This window comes from Myxocyprinus asiaticus, chromosome 2 (assembly GCF_019703515.2).
Source record: "Myxocyprinus asiaticus isolate MX2 ecotype Aquarium Trade chromosome 2, UBuf_Myxa_2, whole genome shotgun sequence".
NCBI lineage: Eukaryota > Metazoa > Chordata > Actinopteri > Cypriniformes > Catostomidae > Myxocyprinus > Myxocyprinus asiaticus.
The window spans coordinates 65032162-65046560 of record NC_059345.1 but is presented as its reverse complement, the minus strand read 5'-3'; the positions used below and the strand labels follow the sequence as shown (position 1 = coordinate 65046560).

The window sequence follows — 14399 nt, the reverse complement described above, 5'->3', positions numbered from 1 at the left end:
TGGTAAATTTAAGGGTGGTGGTGTGGAATGAAAAGCCTTCTAGTTTGTCTTTGCATGGCAGTGTTTTCTAGGGCCCTATGATTTCAGACATAAAAACGGAATTAACTCTAAGTCGCGGAATGTCTCAGAATTTGACATATTTGGGATGAAATGAATGCACAATTAATCATGTTAAAATCGTGATATGTCCTAGTGTGATGACTACACCTCAAAAGGCTGAATAAGCTGCGTGCTTCAACAGTAAGTGAATGTGAGAAGCCACTGCTTACACACTAACCGCATCATTAACATCACGCGCACACTGTGTGAGTATTAATGACAAAGTGCAGAGCACTTTATTCACTGTGAAGCATGTAGCACATGCAGACTACATATCTGTATAATTACATTAGGGCTGGGTATCAATACAGATTTCCCGATTCGATTCAATTCTGATTCTCAAGCTCTCGATTTGATTCCTATTTCAATTAGATTAGATTCCATATCAAATCATATGCATATATTTCAGTTATAATTTCCCTTTTGCTTACATATGAAATAGATTCTCTACCAGCTAATGCTGTGAATTATACAGGGGACCTTCTAACTAGGTACAAAATGAAAATACAAATCAGTGTATTTAATAAATAAATATGATATTATATTGCACACATCATATTTTGTTAAATTTTTATTGTTAAATTGCATAATTTGTAGTTTTGTTGAACACGTGCTAAAAACCGGCACTGTCTCTTTAAGGGAATCCGGCATTTCTGTAAACAGTAGGCTCGTTTGAGATGAGCAAGTTCTGCGCAGAACCGTTCACCGGTGATCACCGGCAGATGCATGACGGTTAGAAATCTGTCCGACTTGCTGTGATGTCATTACGACGTATGTCAAAAATACTCCCGCGAGAGCGAGGCAGCCGCAGTTGTAGCAGCCAGGTGGCGCAGTTGCTTTTTCCGAGCTGTGCGAACTGCAAGCACGATGGGAGATAGGCTGTGTCTCGTTTGGAAGGCTGTGTCCTCCGGAAGTCGCATTTGTCGGCCGCAAATGTCATCAAGGCTGTCTCGTTTCAGAAAAGCGAGTAGGACACTCTGAATGCAGCCTTCGAATGCGACCTTCTTTCACGAGAATTCGAAGGATGCATGAGATGTATCCTTCGTGGGCACTCACAACCCACAATTCTTTGCTACAACGGGAATGTCTAAAACAAATAACGCCAATTTGCCCGTAAATATGATGTTCAAAAGCAAGTAATGTTAATTCCCAAGTTGAAGTACCTCAGTAGAGGGGTGCAGAGTATATAATATGTATAATTATATTAATATATAATTAAAATAAAGTATTAGACTAAAAGTACACCTGTAAAATCTATTTTCTTTTCTGTCTACATCATTATAACTCTCCTACATTTTACCTCATACATTCCCTTCTAAAGGGACATTGTTCCCTTCTCACTCAAAGCGCTGGCACTTGTTAAAGAGTGGTGTGCTGTCATAGCAACCATGTTACGTTCCGTTTCCGTTTGTCCTACGAAGGCCGTCTCGTTTAAACGAGACTTGTTTAAAGGAGGACACTCGGTATACCGCAGCCTTCAAAGGACGCGTCCTACCTAGCATGCAGCCTTCCAAACGAGACACAGCCATAGGGTTGGGAACCGATAACTGGTTCTTGTTCAGAACCGATTCCATTCTTTCAAAAATACCGGAATCGTATGATCTTCGTGACTTTCGGTTCCATTAACGGTTCTCTTGCATGCAATTTTCAGCCAACGCAGCTGGAACGGCGTCCTGAAATACTCCGACAGTGTTTCCTGCAGCACATTTCTACAGCAGCGCGGCCCTCTACTGACTCTACAGCATAAAACACACAGCTCTTCCAGTGTATTTGATTCCCGATCTCAAGCCGGATCCTTCTTTTGAATCTACAGCGCAAACAAATATGCGCTTCCGGTATAGTTTAATTCCTGAAAGAATTATTCAAAGGAGTCGTTCTTTTGAATCTACAGCCCAAATCATACAGTGCTTCCGGTATAGTTCAATTCCCGAAAGAATAATTCTATTGTGCTGGTTCTTTTGAATTTACAGCGCAAACCCTACAGCGCTTCCATTTATAGTCCAGTATACAAGTAATCTTATACTGATGTGCAAGTTATGAATGTCCAACTCAAAATTAAATAAGAACTGTTGAAATTTCACAAGCCTGGCCTACTCACGTCTACATTCAAGGCGAGGTGTTTGGCATCTCAAACGAGCCTAGTGTCTTTAAATTAGTGCATGTTAATGAGAGACACTCAAATGGCATTATGTCATCTGTGCTATGTCTTATTACAATTAAATGTTTATTTTTGTTGTTTTTGATAAACAACTGACTGTAAAGAACAGAAAGGGTATTTAAAGAGACATTACTTAATGGCAAATCATTTGCGTGGATCTCGTCTTTGGACACACATTACACGGAGAACAACTTTTACTCTCAAAACACAGTGAAAGGATCTCACTGCTGAATACTCCACCACTATACGTGTGCGAAAAGCAACCAACAAGTGTCCAACCAGGGTTGACTTCCAGGCGCTGTTTGTGCGGCGACTGGCAGGGCTGCATGTGTGCTTCAATATTTGTACGTTAACGTGTTTTTTAAGGTGTTTTTATTTTATTTTTGTTCTTCCATTTTCTTTAATCTCATGAGTGAGACGTTTCTTTTTATGTGAAGATGATAAGCTTGTGGAAGTTAGTGCTTTTGTTGCTGCTGATCAACTGGGGAAGTGCGGCCTCAGTTTTGGTGTATGGAGGAGTTTTTCCGGAGAGCGTGCCTGTGATGACCAGGGAGTTCCTGTTGGGTTTGCGTTTAAATGCTGGTCCTGTCGATCCTGCTTGGAATATTCCTGAAGAATTAACCCGGCCTTCTGAGAATACCCGGGGTCTGAAAAGGAGAATAAGTAGGAAACACGGGAACTGTGGTGTAATTCGACACAGACTAAAGAGGGCTCAAAGATTCACCCCGATGCCTGGAATACTCTTAGGCAATGTACACTCGCTTCGCCATAAACTGGACGAACTGTGAGATTTATGCACAAATACAGAAATATGCACATGATGGTGTTCACCGAAACTTGGCTGGATGACTCAATTGATGATAGTAGTTTATGGATTGAGATAAACACACAACAGGGAAAGAACACAGTGGAGGTGTGTGTGTTTTATATTAAGGAAAGTTGGTGTAACACAGCAATAGTGCGATATAAGATTTGTAATATGGACATTGAACTTATTGCAGTTTCTGTACATCCTTTTTATCTTCTTTGTGAGTTCCCTCAATTGTTTTTTATTGTAGTATATATACATCCACGTGCTAAAGTTGACGTGGCATTGGAAACATTAAAAAATACCCTGGATAAACTGGACAATTTATCTCCAGATGCACCTACATTTATTTTGGGTGATTTTAACCATTGTATTATGGATAAATATTTAAAAGGCTATTACCAATATGTTACATGTGCTACTTGTGCTGATAAAATTTTGGACTGATGTTATGGCCCGATTCCGGGAGCTTACAGGTCTCTGTCTTTACCTCCTCTTGGTTCAGCTGACCATAATATAGTTTTGCTGTCTTCTGTGTATACTCCCATTATAAAGCAAGTGAAGAGAGAAGTACGATATGTTAAAGAGTGGACCCCTCTAATACTGAGGTTTTAAAGGGTTGTTTTGATTGCACAGATTGGAATATGTTTTTGAATACATGTTCTGGTTTGAATGAACAGGTGCTTACTATTTCTAACTATATCACTTTCTGTGTTGATTCTGTTATTCCTACAAAAAAGATTACTTTGTATCCTAATAATAAACCTTTGGTTTATTATTAGGATATATATTTTGGTCTGTTTTCACCCAAAACCAACTGGATTGCTTCAGAAGACATTGATAATACCACCAGACTTGTATAGATTATGTTTATGCTGACTTGATCTCCATTTTGGAACTTCAAAGGCCTGATCACCATTCACTTGCATTGTATGGACTTACAGAGCTGATATGTTTTTCTAAAAATCTTAATTTTTGTTCTGCAGAAGAAATAAAGTTTTGGGTGAACTATCCCTTTGATAAGCACATTGGCTCATATAACAAACTGCTTTTCCAGAGGTGAGAATTAGACATGTGAAATAAAAAAAAAAAAAATGCGACAGAAATTGCAGACTATTATGTACGACATCAAAGTGTGAAATTGGAAGGGACCGCAAGGACTGAGGGCAGCATTTGGGGCAGGGCCATAGTATAGTATTAGTACTATATAACAACACTGTCATGGGCTTTGTTTCCCAAAACATTGTACGCCTAAGAAGAATGTGACCTCATTACAAATTTCCAAAATTCCAAGATGGCAGCTCGTTAAGTCTGCTGGTGTTTGTCTTCATGTCTATTTTAATTGATTTAGCACTTTGTGCATTCTACGTGCATTTTATGTCTCATTTTGCATTGTCAAACCTATTAGGAAGTTTGATAGACACCAATGTTTATTTATTTTATATTCTGAATTAAATTTCAACACCATATCCACTTGAGCTTGTTTGCGTCTTGACGGAGATGCTGCAGTAATTATGACATTAACGTTTCCAAACTTGGGCATGTTTGTGAACTAAACTTCTGACGACATAGTCATTGTTACCTTGAGTTCAATCCAGGAATTGGATTTGTTTTGTGGACCAAGTCCTGCTGTTGTTTTTCAGCTGCGGCTTCTAACCGGGGCCGAGTGAGTGCGTGATCGCTGCCGGTGTTGCGGCGTTTCGGTGGATCGCGTGGGAGCCTTCTGCGGATTGTGCTGTTTCAGGCTGCTCGAGCTGACTTGGCTGGCTTTTTCATTGGGCCAGGCGTGTGTGATGGACTCCGGTTGTGATCTTTGGAGTATTTACACGTGCTCCTTCAGCCAGCAGTTCCAGCTCAACGATCTCGCCGAGTCTCCCTTCTTGTGGATCTACAGAGTCCTCCTCCTTGTGACCTACGAATTTACTTGATTTCTACAGTTGTGGATCTCAAATTGACAATGCTGTAGGTAACTTCTGAACGTATGACTTTGGTGGCATTACTATTTTTGATTTTCAGCCTTGAAAACATCAGCAGCAGGTATGATTCAGTTTCTTTTCCACTGCATCACGATATTCCTGCAGCTGCAAAATGGACAAACTGGACATATATTGGGGTATATACAAACATTCTTGTTTTTAATGAATATCGATTGAAGTTATTTCCTAATTTTGTGTATGAGGATATTATAAGGTCTGCGTTAACTAAGAAAGAAAACTACAACATTGTCAATTACTCTTTTAGCTCATATTCACCTGTCAGAAATGACTTATCAAGTAAAACAGTAAGGCGACGGAGTTTTATAGTTCCTATGTTACTGATATCTGGAAATGTTTTACCAAATCCAGGCCCTAATAATGATGCTGCTTTGGTTTTTACTGTTCCAGCTGATTTTAAATCTAGATTAGGACTGGGTTTCATTCATATAAATGTAAGAAGCTTGCTTCCTAAGTTGGATATGGTGCGTATTTGGGCAAACAACACCAATGCAGATGTTATAGTAATATCTGAGGCATGGCTCAATAAAACGGTCTCGGACAAAGGCATCAGTATTGATGGTTATACTGTTTATAGGGCCGAACAGGGGGGGGGGGGGGGTGAGTCAATTTATATTAAGGATAGATTTGAGGTTACTGTGTTGCTTTCTGAATCAGTGGTCAAACAATATGAATTATTAGCATTAAATCTAATTGTGTCTAAGTCTTTACATTTTAATGTAGTTGGTTGTTATAGACCTCCAACAGCGAACAATGATGCTCTTCCATCCTTAATGCGCACTTTGACATCCTTGAATTATAAGGAACTCGTCCTATTGGGCGATTTTAATTTGAACTGGTTGCAGTCGGCATCTGATGGATTTAAAGCAATATGTGATACACTTAATCTTTTTCAGTTAGTCGAAACACCCACTAGACCCAATTTAAAAGACAATAAAAAATCTACATTAATTTATCTTATCTTTACAAATGCTCCCCATTAAGTATTCATCGGCTTCTGTATATGCAAATGATGTTAGTGATCACTGTGTTGTTGCCGTAGTTAGAGATACTAAATTACCTAAGCAGAAACCACGTATTATTGCTAGACGGTGTATGAGACACTTTAGTGAGCAAGGTTTTCTTTGTGACATCGCCCAGTACGATTGGGATAGGATTTCTCTTATACCTGATGTTGAGTATGCATGGAAATATTTTTATGATGTTTTTATCTCAATTATCAATAGGCATGCACCTTTTAAAAAATTAAGAGTTAAAGGCAGGGACAATCCTTGGTTTTCTGCCTCATTATCAGCCCTTATACATGAGCGGGATGTTAATTGGGCAAAAGCCAGGCAATCTGATTTAACTCTGGATTTATTTTAGACAGCTCCAGAATAAATGCACAGTTGCAATTAGAAAGGCAAAAGCAGACTATTTTATTGTTAAAACATCAACAAATTTAAATAATCCACAAAAATTTTGGAAGAACATTAAATCTATGGTTGGTAATAAAAATACTTCTAATTTTACTTCATGTATAACTACCGATTCTATCAATATTTCTGATAAAGTGCATATGCTTAATTGTTTTAACAAGCATTTCATTGCTTCGGGGTCACTATTTGAATCATGTAATGTTACTTGTTCAAACTCTGATTTTATTTATGCAGAAAGTAATCTAAAGAAGGAGGAGTTTAGTTTTGGACAGATAATGAGTTTTGATGTCCATAAAGCACTCAAATCACTTGAGAGAAATAAACCACCAGGTCCTGATTGTGTAGAACCTGTGTTTTTAAAAATGGCAGCTGATATTATTTCATCTCCCTTAATTTACAGTATCTCTTTAATCTCTCATTAAACACTAATGATATCCCAGAAATTTGGAAATCAGCTTTTGTAGTTCCTTCATTGAAAGGGGGAGATCCTACTATCTTAGATAATTAGAGACCAATTTCAAAGCTTTGTGTTCTATCAAAAATTCTAGAAAGCCTTATTAGTGAACAGCTGACATGTTATCTTAATACAAATAAAGTTGTATCTAATAATCAATCAGGATTTCACAAAAATCATAGTACCACAACTGCTGTTTTGAAAGTTCTAAACGATATTGCGGAATCTTTAGATAAGGGATGTTATTGTGCATCTATTTTTATTGGTCTATCAAAGGCTTTCGACACAGTGGATCATGAAATACTGTTGTATAGACTTAAAAGTGTTGGTTTATCAAATCACGTTATATTTTGATTTAAAAATTATTTAAGCAGAAGAATATAATGTGTACAGATAGAAGGTAAACAATCGGAGTCATTAGATATTGCTAAGGGTGTCCCCCAAGGATCTGTGTTGGGGCCCCTTTTATTTACTATTTATATAAAAAGTCTTGATCATGACATACAAAATGTGCAATTCCATTTTTATGCTGATGACCCTGTTATGTATTGTAGTGCTTCCTCTAAGCAGCAAGCCTTGCATAATCTACAATTAGCTTTGACGTCATTCAGTTATGGCTTTACAATTTAAAACTCGTTTTGAATGCTGATAAAACTAAGCATATGTTATTTTTGAGTACAAAGAAAATAGTAAATAATCTTACTTCTCTGCATTCTTTGAAAGGAAATGTGATTGAGTTAGTGAAAGAGAATAAATACCTTGGTATTATTATCAATGATACACTATCTTTTAGTTCTCACATTACTCAGCTAAAGAAAAAACTGAAAACAAAGCTAGGGTTTTATTTCAGAAATAAGCTCTGTTTTTCATTTAATGTAAGAAAGAAACTTGTCTCTGCTACATTCTTACCAGTACTTGATTATGGGGATGTTGTGTGTCTATTTGCTCCATCTTCTTTCCTCTTTGGATGCTGTGTATCATGGTGCTTTAAGATTTATATTGAATTGCAAACCCTCAACACATCATTGTACATTGTATAATAGAGTAGCTTGGCCTTCTTTGTCTATTAGAAGAGAAATGCACTGGTATACAACTATTTACAAGGCTATCTTGGGGTTCTTGCCTTCATATCTCTGTTGTTTGATCCAACGGAACAGTGTTGGGAAATATTCCCTTTGCTCTCAGAATTGTTATATTCTTTTTGTTCCCCATGTTCGAACTGAATTAGGTAAAAAGGCTTTTAGGTATGCAGCTCTGTTTGATTGGAATTCTCTTCAAGTGAAACAGAAATTACAAAACTTGATGTCTATGGAACATTTTACATTTATCATTCATCTGCTTGAAGATGAATCAATGACTTGTAAGTGTTTTTAGTATTGTAAGTGTCTGTTTTCTGTTTGTAGTTTTAATTTAAATTAGGCTGTGTATTTCTTTTTTTACTTATTTGCTGTCCATCTTGGCCAGGACACTCCTGTAAAAGAGATTTTTAATCTCAGAGAGGTTATTCTGTTTAAATAAAGGTTATAATTGTGCAAATCATCTTTGAATTATGGGCTGTCTCCCAAAAGCATTGTAACTTAAGTAGTCGAAAATCATCGTAAATCTACGAATGCTCTGGAGTAGTTACACCAATACAATTTAATACAGTTAATGTTGAGATTCTTACAATATATGCAGACACCTACTTTTAAGTAGCACTTGAAGTTCTTGCACATTCATGCAAACACAAATTCGGACATAGAGAACTCTCTTTAAAACTAAGATCCATCATTTTTGGGAAATGCAGCCCTGCTTAATTTAAAAGAAATCATTCTTCTGCTTGTTCCTGTGGTCTTCAAACTCAGTATTATCCTGTCTTTTGGGTTTGGGAAGCAGGTTAGTTGCAGCATTGCAATATGTCCCCTTTATTACTGCTGTAATCCTGTCCAAAAATGACTCTCTACAATCACACCAGACACCAAATTACTCCACCAAACAGTCAATCACCTCAATAACTTCCCAAGCCAAATTGGAAACCACTGAGTCTGTGATAATTGGACAATCAGAAGAAATAAGAGATGTTGTCAGCTCACCTTTGGTTGGGCCTCTACTTCCACAACCTGGTTTCTGTTCATGATGCCCTTGACGAAAGTCTCTACATTCCCATTGAACTTCATAAATATCACATAGGCAGCGTAGGATAGCAGCAGGCTGATACTCTCCCAGTACATGATGTAGTTATCCAGGAAGAAAACTATGAGCATGATGAGGTCGATGATGTAGAAGGAGACGTCCCTGAAGAGAGGCCACCATGTCAGGTTTAGGATCTCCTTCGAGAACACGGCGCACATTCCTATGACGAACAGGATGTTGAACACGGCAGAGCCGACAATGGTTCCGATGCCCACGTTACTATGGGAGATGAACATGCCAATGACCGAGGTAAAGAGCTCAGGAGCAGAGCCCCCAGCCGCCATGAAGGTGGCACCCGCCACATCGTCCGAGATTGCGAGTTTCTCTGTAATGACAGTGAGTGCGGGTACGAAGAATTCATCGCACACGATGGCGAGGGCGATGAACATGTAGATCATGCCGAACATGTGCATTACCACAGCGCCCCTTCGGCGGTCTTCCAGGCTAAACAGGTCAGTCGGGTAATCCCCCTGACTCACGTTCGACTCTGTGGACGAGCGCATGGCCACGGGCGTGTCCTCCGAGAGATTACCGCGGTAACCCAAGTGTGTGGACAGTAATGTTCTGTGTGGGATGTGGCTCTGTAGCCCCTCCCGCTGAGAAGAAGAGTGCCATGAGAAGGTTACTGCACTTATTGCTACAAGACTGATGAGGAGGCCGAGCACCCGTGTGGGTCGAAGTTTCTTCCATGGGCGCTGAGAGCTCAGGCGGGCCATGGCCGATTTCTCAGCTTCAACGCTCACGTGCTCTCTCACTACACTATGGTTGGGCCTAGCACATGCCAGGCATACTACTTGTCCAATAAATCAGTGGAATCCAGATAACCTTCAGCAAGGCAGAGGCTTCCTCATATTAGCCTGAAAAAAAAATATCATGGTAAGAGAGGATGGGTAATCACAAAGCCAAGAACATCTATGCTGCCAGGACAGTATTGGACTGTAATTTCCTAAGTAATCAGTGTGTCTGCGCATCTGTAAGCATGCGTGTTTGCTGACTAGCACTTACTCTCAGCTACGTCTGCATTTTCAAGGTCACAGTGAAACACCCCAGTGTCAAAACAAGCATGTTTGCAACCCTCTCATATTGAACACAGCAGCTTCACATCGTGTATCTTATATAGGGCTGAAACAATTAGTCGTTATCGACAACGTCGACAATAAAAAATTTTCGACAAAAATTTTTGTTGACGAATAGTCATTTGATCTCATTTAACATAAAATGAGATCACATTAAACTGTAATGATGACGCATGAGAGCAGCAATTCAGCTCGCGCCTTATTGGAGAGGAAGAATTACACAGCTCACAGTCCAAACAGCCAAAAAGATGATGTAGAGTGCAAAGTATGAGGGAATTATAATGCAAAAATACAAAATAAGTAAATACAGAAGCAATCTCATTGTGGAATAAGTGGAGCTGGAGCAAAACTTGTGTGTCGAATGACTTTAAAGGAAACACCCCGGCGTTACATCTTAAATGCAGTTATATTTAATGCATTATAGCTTTATTAAAGTTCAAATAATACGGAAGCAGGTCATGTAAATAACTACAAACTCCAAAACTGGCATTTCTCTGTGCGGTCAGCACCTCATCTATGAGATGTGTGAAGTGTCCCGATCTAAGGGGGAGAGATTGATTATAACGTGATGGCTCGCGACTTCTTGAATCATAATATATGTGTCACTGTGCATTTCTTATCGTGAAGAAAAATTGCCAATACGCAGATTTATTAATAAGAGAAAGTTTGTTAAAGATGGAAGGTGAGAGAGGGTAGTCTTCGCCCCATTATACACTGCAACAAAATACATTTTTGATTTGTTTTTGTTTTGGCTTGTTTTCCGATATAAATATCTAAAACTCCTTTAAACAACGTACATTTACTTTAGCAGCTATACTGCAGAAGAAAAAAATAAAAAATATCTAAAAATCCTTAAAACAAGATGCATTGACCTGAGAAGCAGCATATAAGATATTTAGACTTGCTTTTAGAGAATAGATCTTGAATTTAAGTATATTTTGTCTTTACTGCACTCGCAGAAGTATAACCAAGTGAAAAAATACACTTATATACAAAATACACTTATATTTAAGATATATTCTCTTAAAGCAAGTCTAAATATATAATATGTTTTTTCTTGTTTTAAGGATTTTTAGACAATTTTAAATGGAAAACAAGACAAAAACATTTGATAACAATAGGATTTTTTGCAGTGAATTTCTTTACTGAACTAAACTTAATAAAAAGTATTTTTCCCCCCTTTAATTCAGTGAATGTTATTTAGAGGTATTTTTAAAAGATGATTTTGTCCTCTTTATTGTTAGTAAGCACGTTTAATACAACCTTTTAATTCGGGCACAAGCTGAATAATCGGTTAAGAGCTAATGATTAATTGTTGCAATAATCGTTGAATAATCGTTCTAATAATCGTTAGATTAATTAATTATCAAAAAAATCATTAGCTGCAGCCCTAATCTTATCTAACCAAAAATAAGAGATAGCATTCTGAAATATCTATCTGTCTCAAACAATAGGGTCAGATGGACCCAATCATTTCTGTACTACAAACTAAGTGCTCTTCCTCTAATAAATAGATTATCACAGTGCTTTTGATCACCTGAAGATGACTGAATGTTACATTCACAGTCTGCATTCAAGCATACTCTTATCAGTGCTAAAACGATCATAAAACGCCTCTCACTAGATCATGTCAGCACTATTTCTTCCTCGATGAGCGTGCTGCTAGATGAAAGAAAGAATGAATGAATGAACGGCTAAAGACATTTAGTCTACAGATTAAAGCAATTTACCAGTATGTATATATATATAGTATTGAAGTACTCAAGATATTTAGGCTTAGGGCAATTTAAGATACAGATCTAGTTTTAGGAATTACATAAAAATTCCAGCAACAAATATATTTAAGGATATAAGTACATATTCAAATTCCACTAGTATCTATGAAAACATACAGTATGTTACAAATATTGTATGAAAACGACCATTTTTGTAGTATTTACTATTTTAGTACATTATGTTGCATAAATGTATAAGTATGTGACTTTTCATATCAGAGAAAATCATGTGTTTTGCATATATTGCCATATATTAGTATAAAAACTGATGTTTTTAACCCTTTTGCGTCAATAAAAAAAAGGTTACTCAGGATTTAGAGGACAAAAATATTATATAATAATATTATTTTCCACTTTCAATGAGTGAATTTTTTTAACCAACATCAGTCCTGATCATAACTACCAAATATTCATTCATTTTCAGGATTTTAACCCTTTAAATGCCAGTTTGTTTATATAATGCCACTGTTGTTTTTTATGAAAAAACAAAAAAATCATTATTTTCCATATACAAAATGCTAAGTGGAAATGTTTTTCAGGATTATCACTGTCTGAGATATGTCAATGATTAGCAACAATGTTGATTTTGATGCATTATTATTTTTTGTGCAGTGTCAATAAAAAAAAAAAAAATTAAAAAAAAACACACACACTCAGTACCTTAGAGGACAAAATTGCTGCGTCAAAAAACTGCCATAAAAATATTATATATTAATAATATTTACCACTTTCACTGACTGAGATATTTTAACCAACATCAGTCCTGATCATAACTACCAAATATTCATTAATTTTCAGGATTTTAACCCTTTAAATGCTAGTTTGTTTACATAATGCCACTGTTGTTTTTTTACACACACACACACACACACACACACACACACACGTAAAAATGTCTTAATACACACATACAAAACACACTCTGACATCCATATCAACACACCCACACAATTTTAGCTGCATCATTTATTCAGTTGGCCTGCAGTGCTCTATAATACAACAAACAGAAAATAGGAAAAAAGCATGTATTTGCTCCATAGGCTATGAGACATGAGAAAAATGGCACCATCTGGTGGAAAATTCTGAAGCCAGGGCTCTGGAATGAAAGCATAATATCATTGAATTCATAATTTTATGTTTTAATTGCTCTGGGATCAAATATTGCATGGGGACATTTTGTCCTGAAGGTCCTGAGTGTAACTACTTTGTGTACACAGTGTATTATAGATGTATTATAGGAACTGAGGTTGAAATATCAAAACTCCCCCAAAAATACACACCTTTGGCTAAATTTATGCCGTTGGCATTAACACAGCCAAAATGATCAATATAACAAAAATGAAAAAGACAGAAATGTCCCGAAGGTCGCACAAGGGTTAAGTATGATTAGTTCTAATTGTTTTATTTCGCAATCTTTTATTATTATTATTATTATTATTATTATTATTATTCAGTCATTATAATTCTACCCCTGGAAAAAAGGGTTGAAAAAATGGGAAAGTTGTTTCAGGGAATACTAATATTTGGAAATATGTTTAGTAACAGATCAACATGGCTAAAAATAATAATGACACATAAATCTGAACATAATTTCTCTAAAGTCTTTAGTCATGCTGGTTTCATTGTTCCTCTCTCTCTCTCTGACATTTGTTATTTCATGTTGTGGACATGAAGTAAATGGCAATGTCACTTCCAGTAATACTGTCATTTATCATGTGGTTATTAAAGGGGGTATGGCTGTCATACCTGAATAATGACCGTCTGTCTGACACGCAACAGACCTGTCATTCTCATGACCTCTGAGCTCTGTGATGAAATATACATGGATGTACAAAATCAGTGTGTTGTGTCAAGATTGAGTTCTAATGCGCACCGTTAACTGCCGACACTCTTAACACACACAGCCTAACTAATAATACATTCGTGTGTGATAAATAACGGAACGATTCCGAACTCTTCAATGAACATAAATAAATGCATTTATAAACTCACTGATCTATAAAATGAAAGATGTGACTTACATCCAGATGGACGAACGCGACGGCGCGGCGCGTGCAGCAGGTTGACAGTCTGCGTGCGTCCTCTCTCGTGCCCTCCAGATGTTTCTTTCAGACTGTGATGATGATGATGATGATGATGATGATGATGATGATGATGATGATGGTGGTGGTGGTGGTGGTGATGTTATTTTGGGGCGGTGCTCCGTGAGTGCACCTCTAGGCTCAGTTTCATGCTTTTATTCCCAGACATCACCTGTCCTTTAGCGAGGAGCGATAATCTGACTGACCAGGGGTTCTCTCTCTCTGAATATGTGTGTGTGTGTGTGTGTGTGTGTGTGTGTGTGTGTGTGTGTGACGTCACACTAGCCCGGGTGGAAGCGTTGCTGTGGTTACGGCAGCGGCGTTCTCCAGTGGAGAACTCTCACATCATCAGAATGAGCTAAGC

The 14399-nt window shown here is 37.5% G+C and overlaps 1 protein-coding gene across 1 annotated transcript in view; it reads right to left on the bottom strand.

The window, feature by feature from the left end:
* The window catches only part of LOC127456067 (sodium/potassium/calcium exchanger 2-like), a 116371-nt gene extending 102318 nt beyond the window's left edge, over positions 1 to 14053 (bottom strand). Inside the window, exons 1-3 of the mRNA XM_051724376.1 lie at positions 13976 to 14053; positions 9004 to 9960; positions 5841 to 5849 (exon numbers count right to left, since the gene is read on the bottom strand). Of these exons, the coding sequence (XP_051580336.1) occupies positions 5841 to 5849; positions 9004 to 9819 (825 nt within the window). The 5' untranslated portion in view covers positions 9820 to 9960; positions 13976 to 14053. The remainder of the gene's footprint in view (positions 1 to 5840; positions 5850 to 9003; positions 9961 to 13975) is intronic.
* Positions 14054 to 14399: the final 346 nt, after the last annotated feature.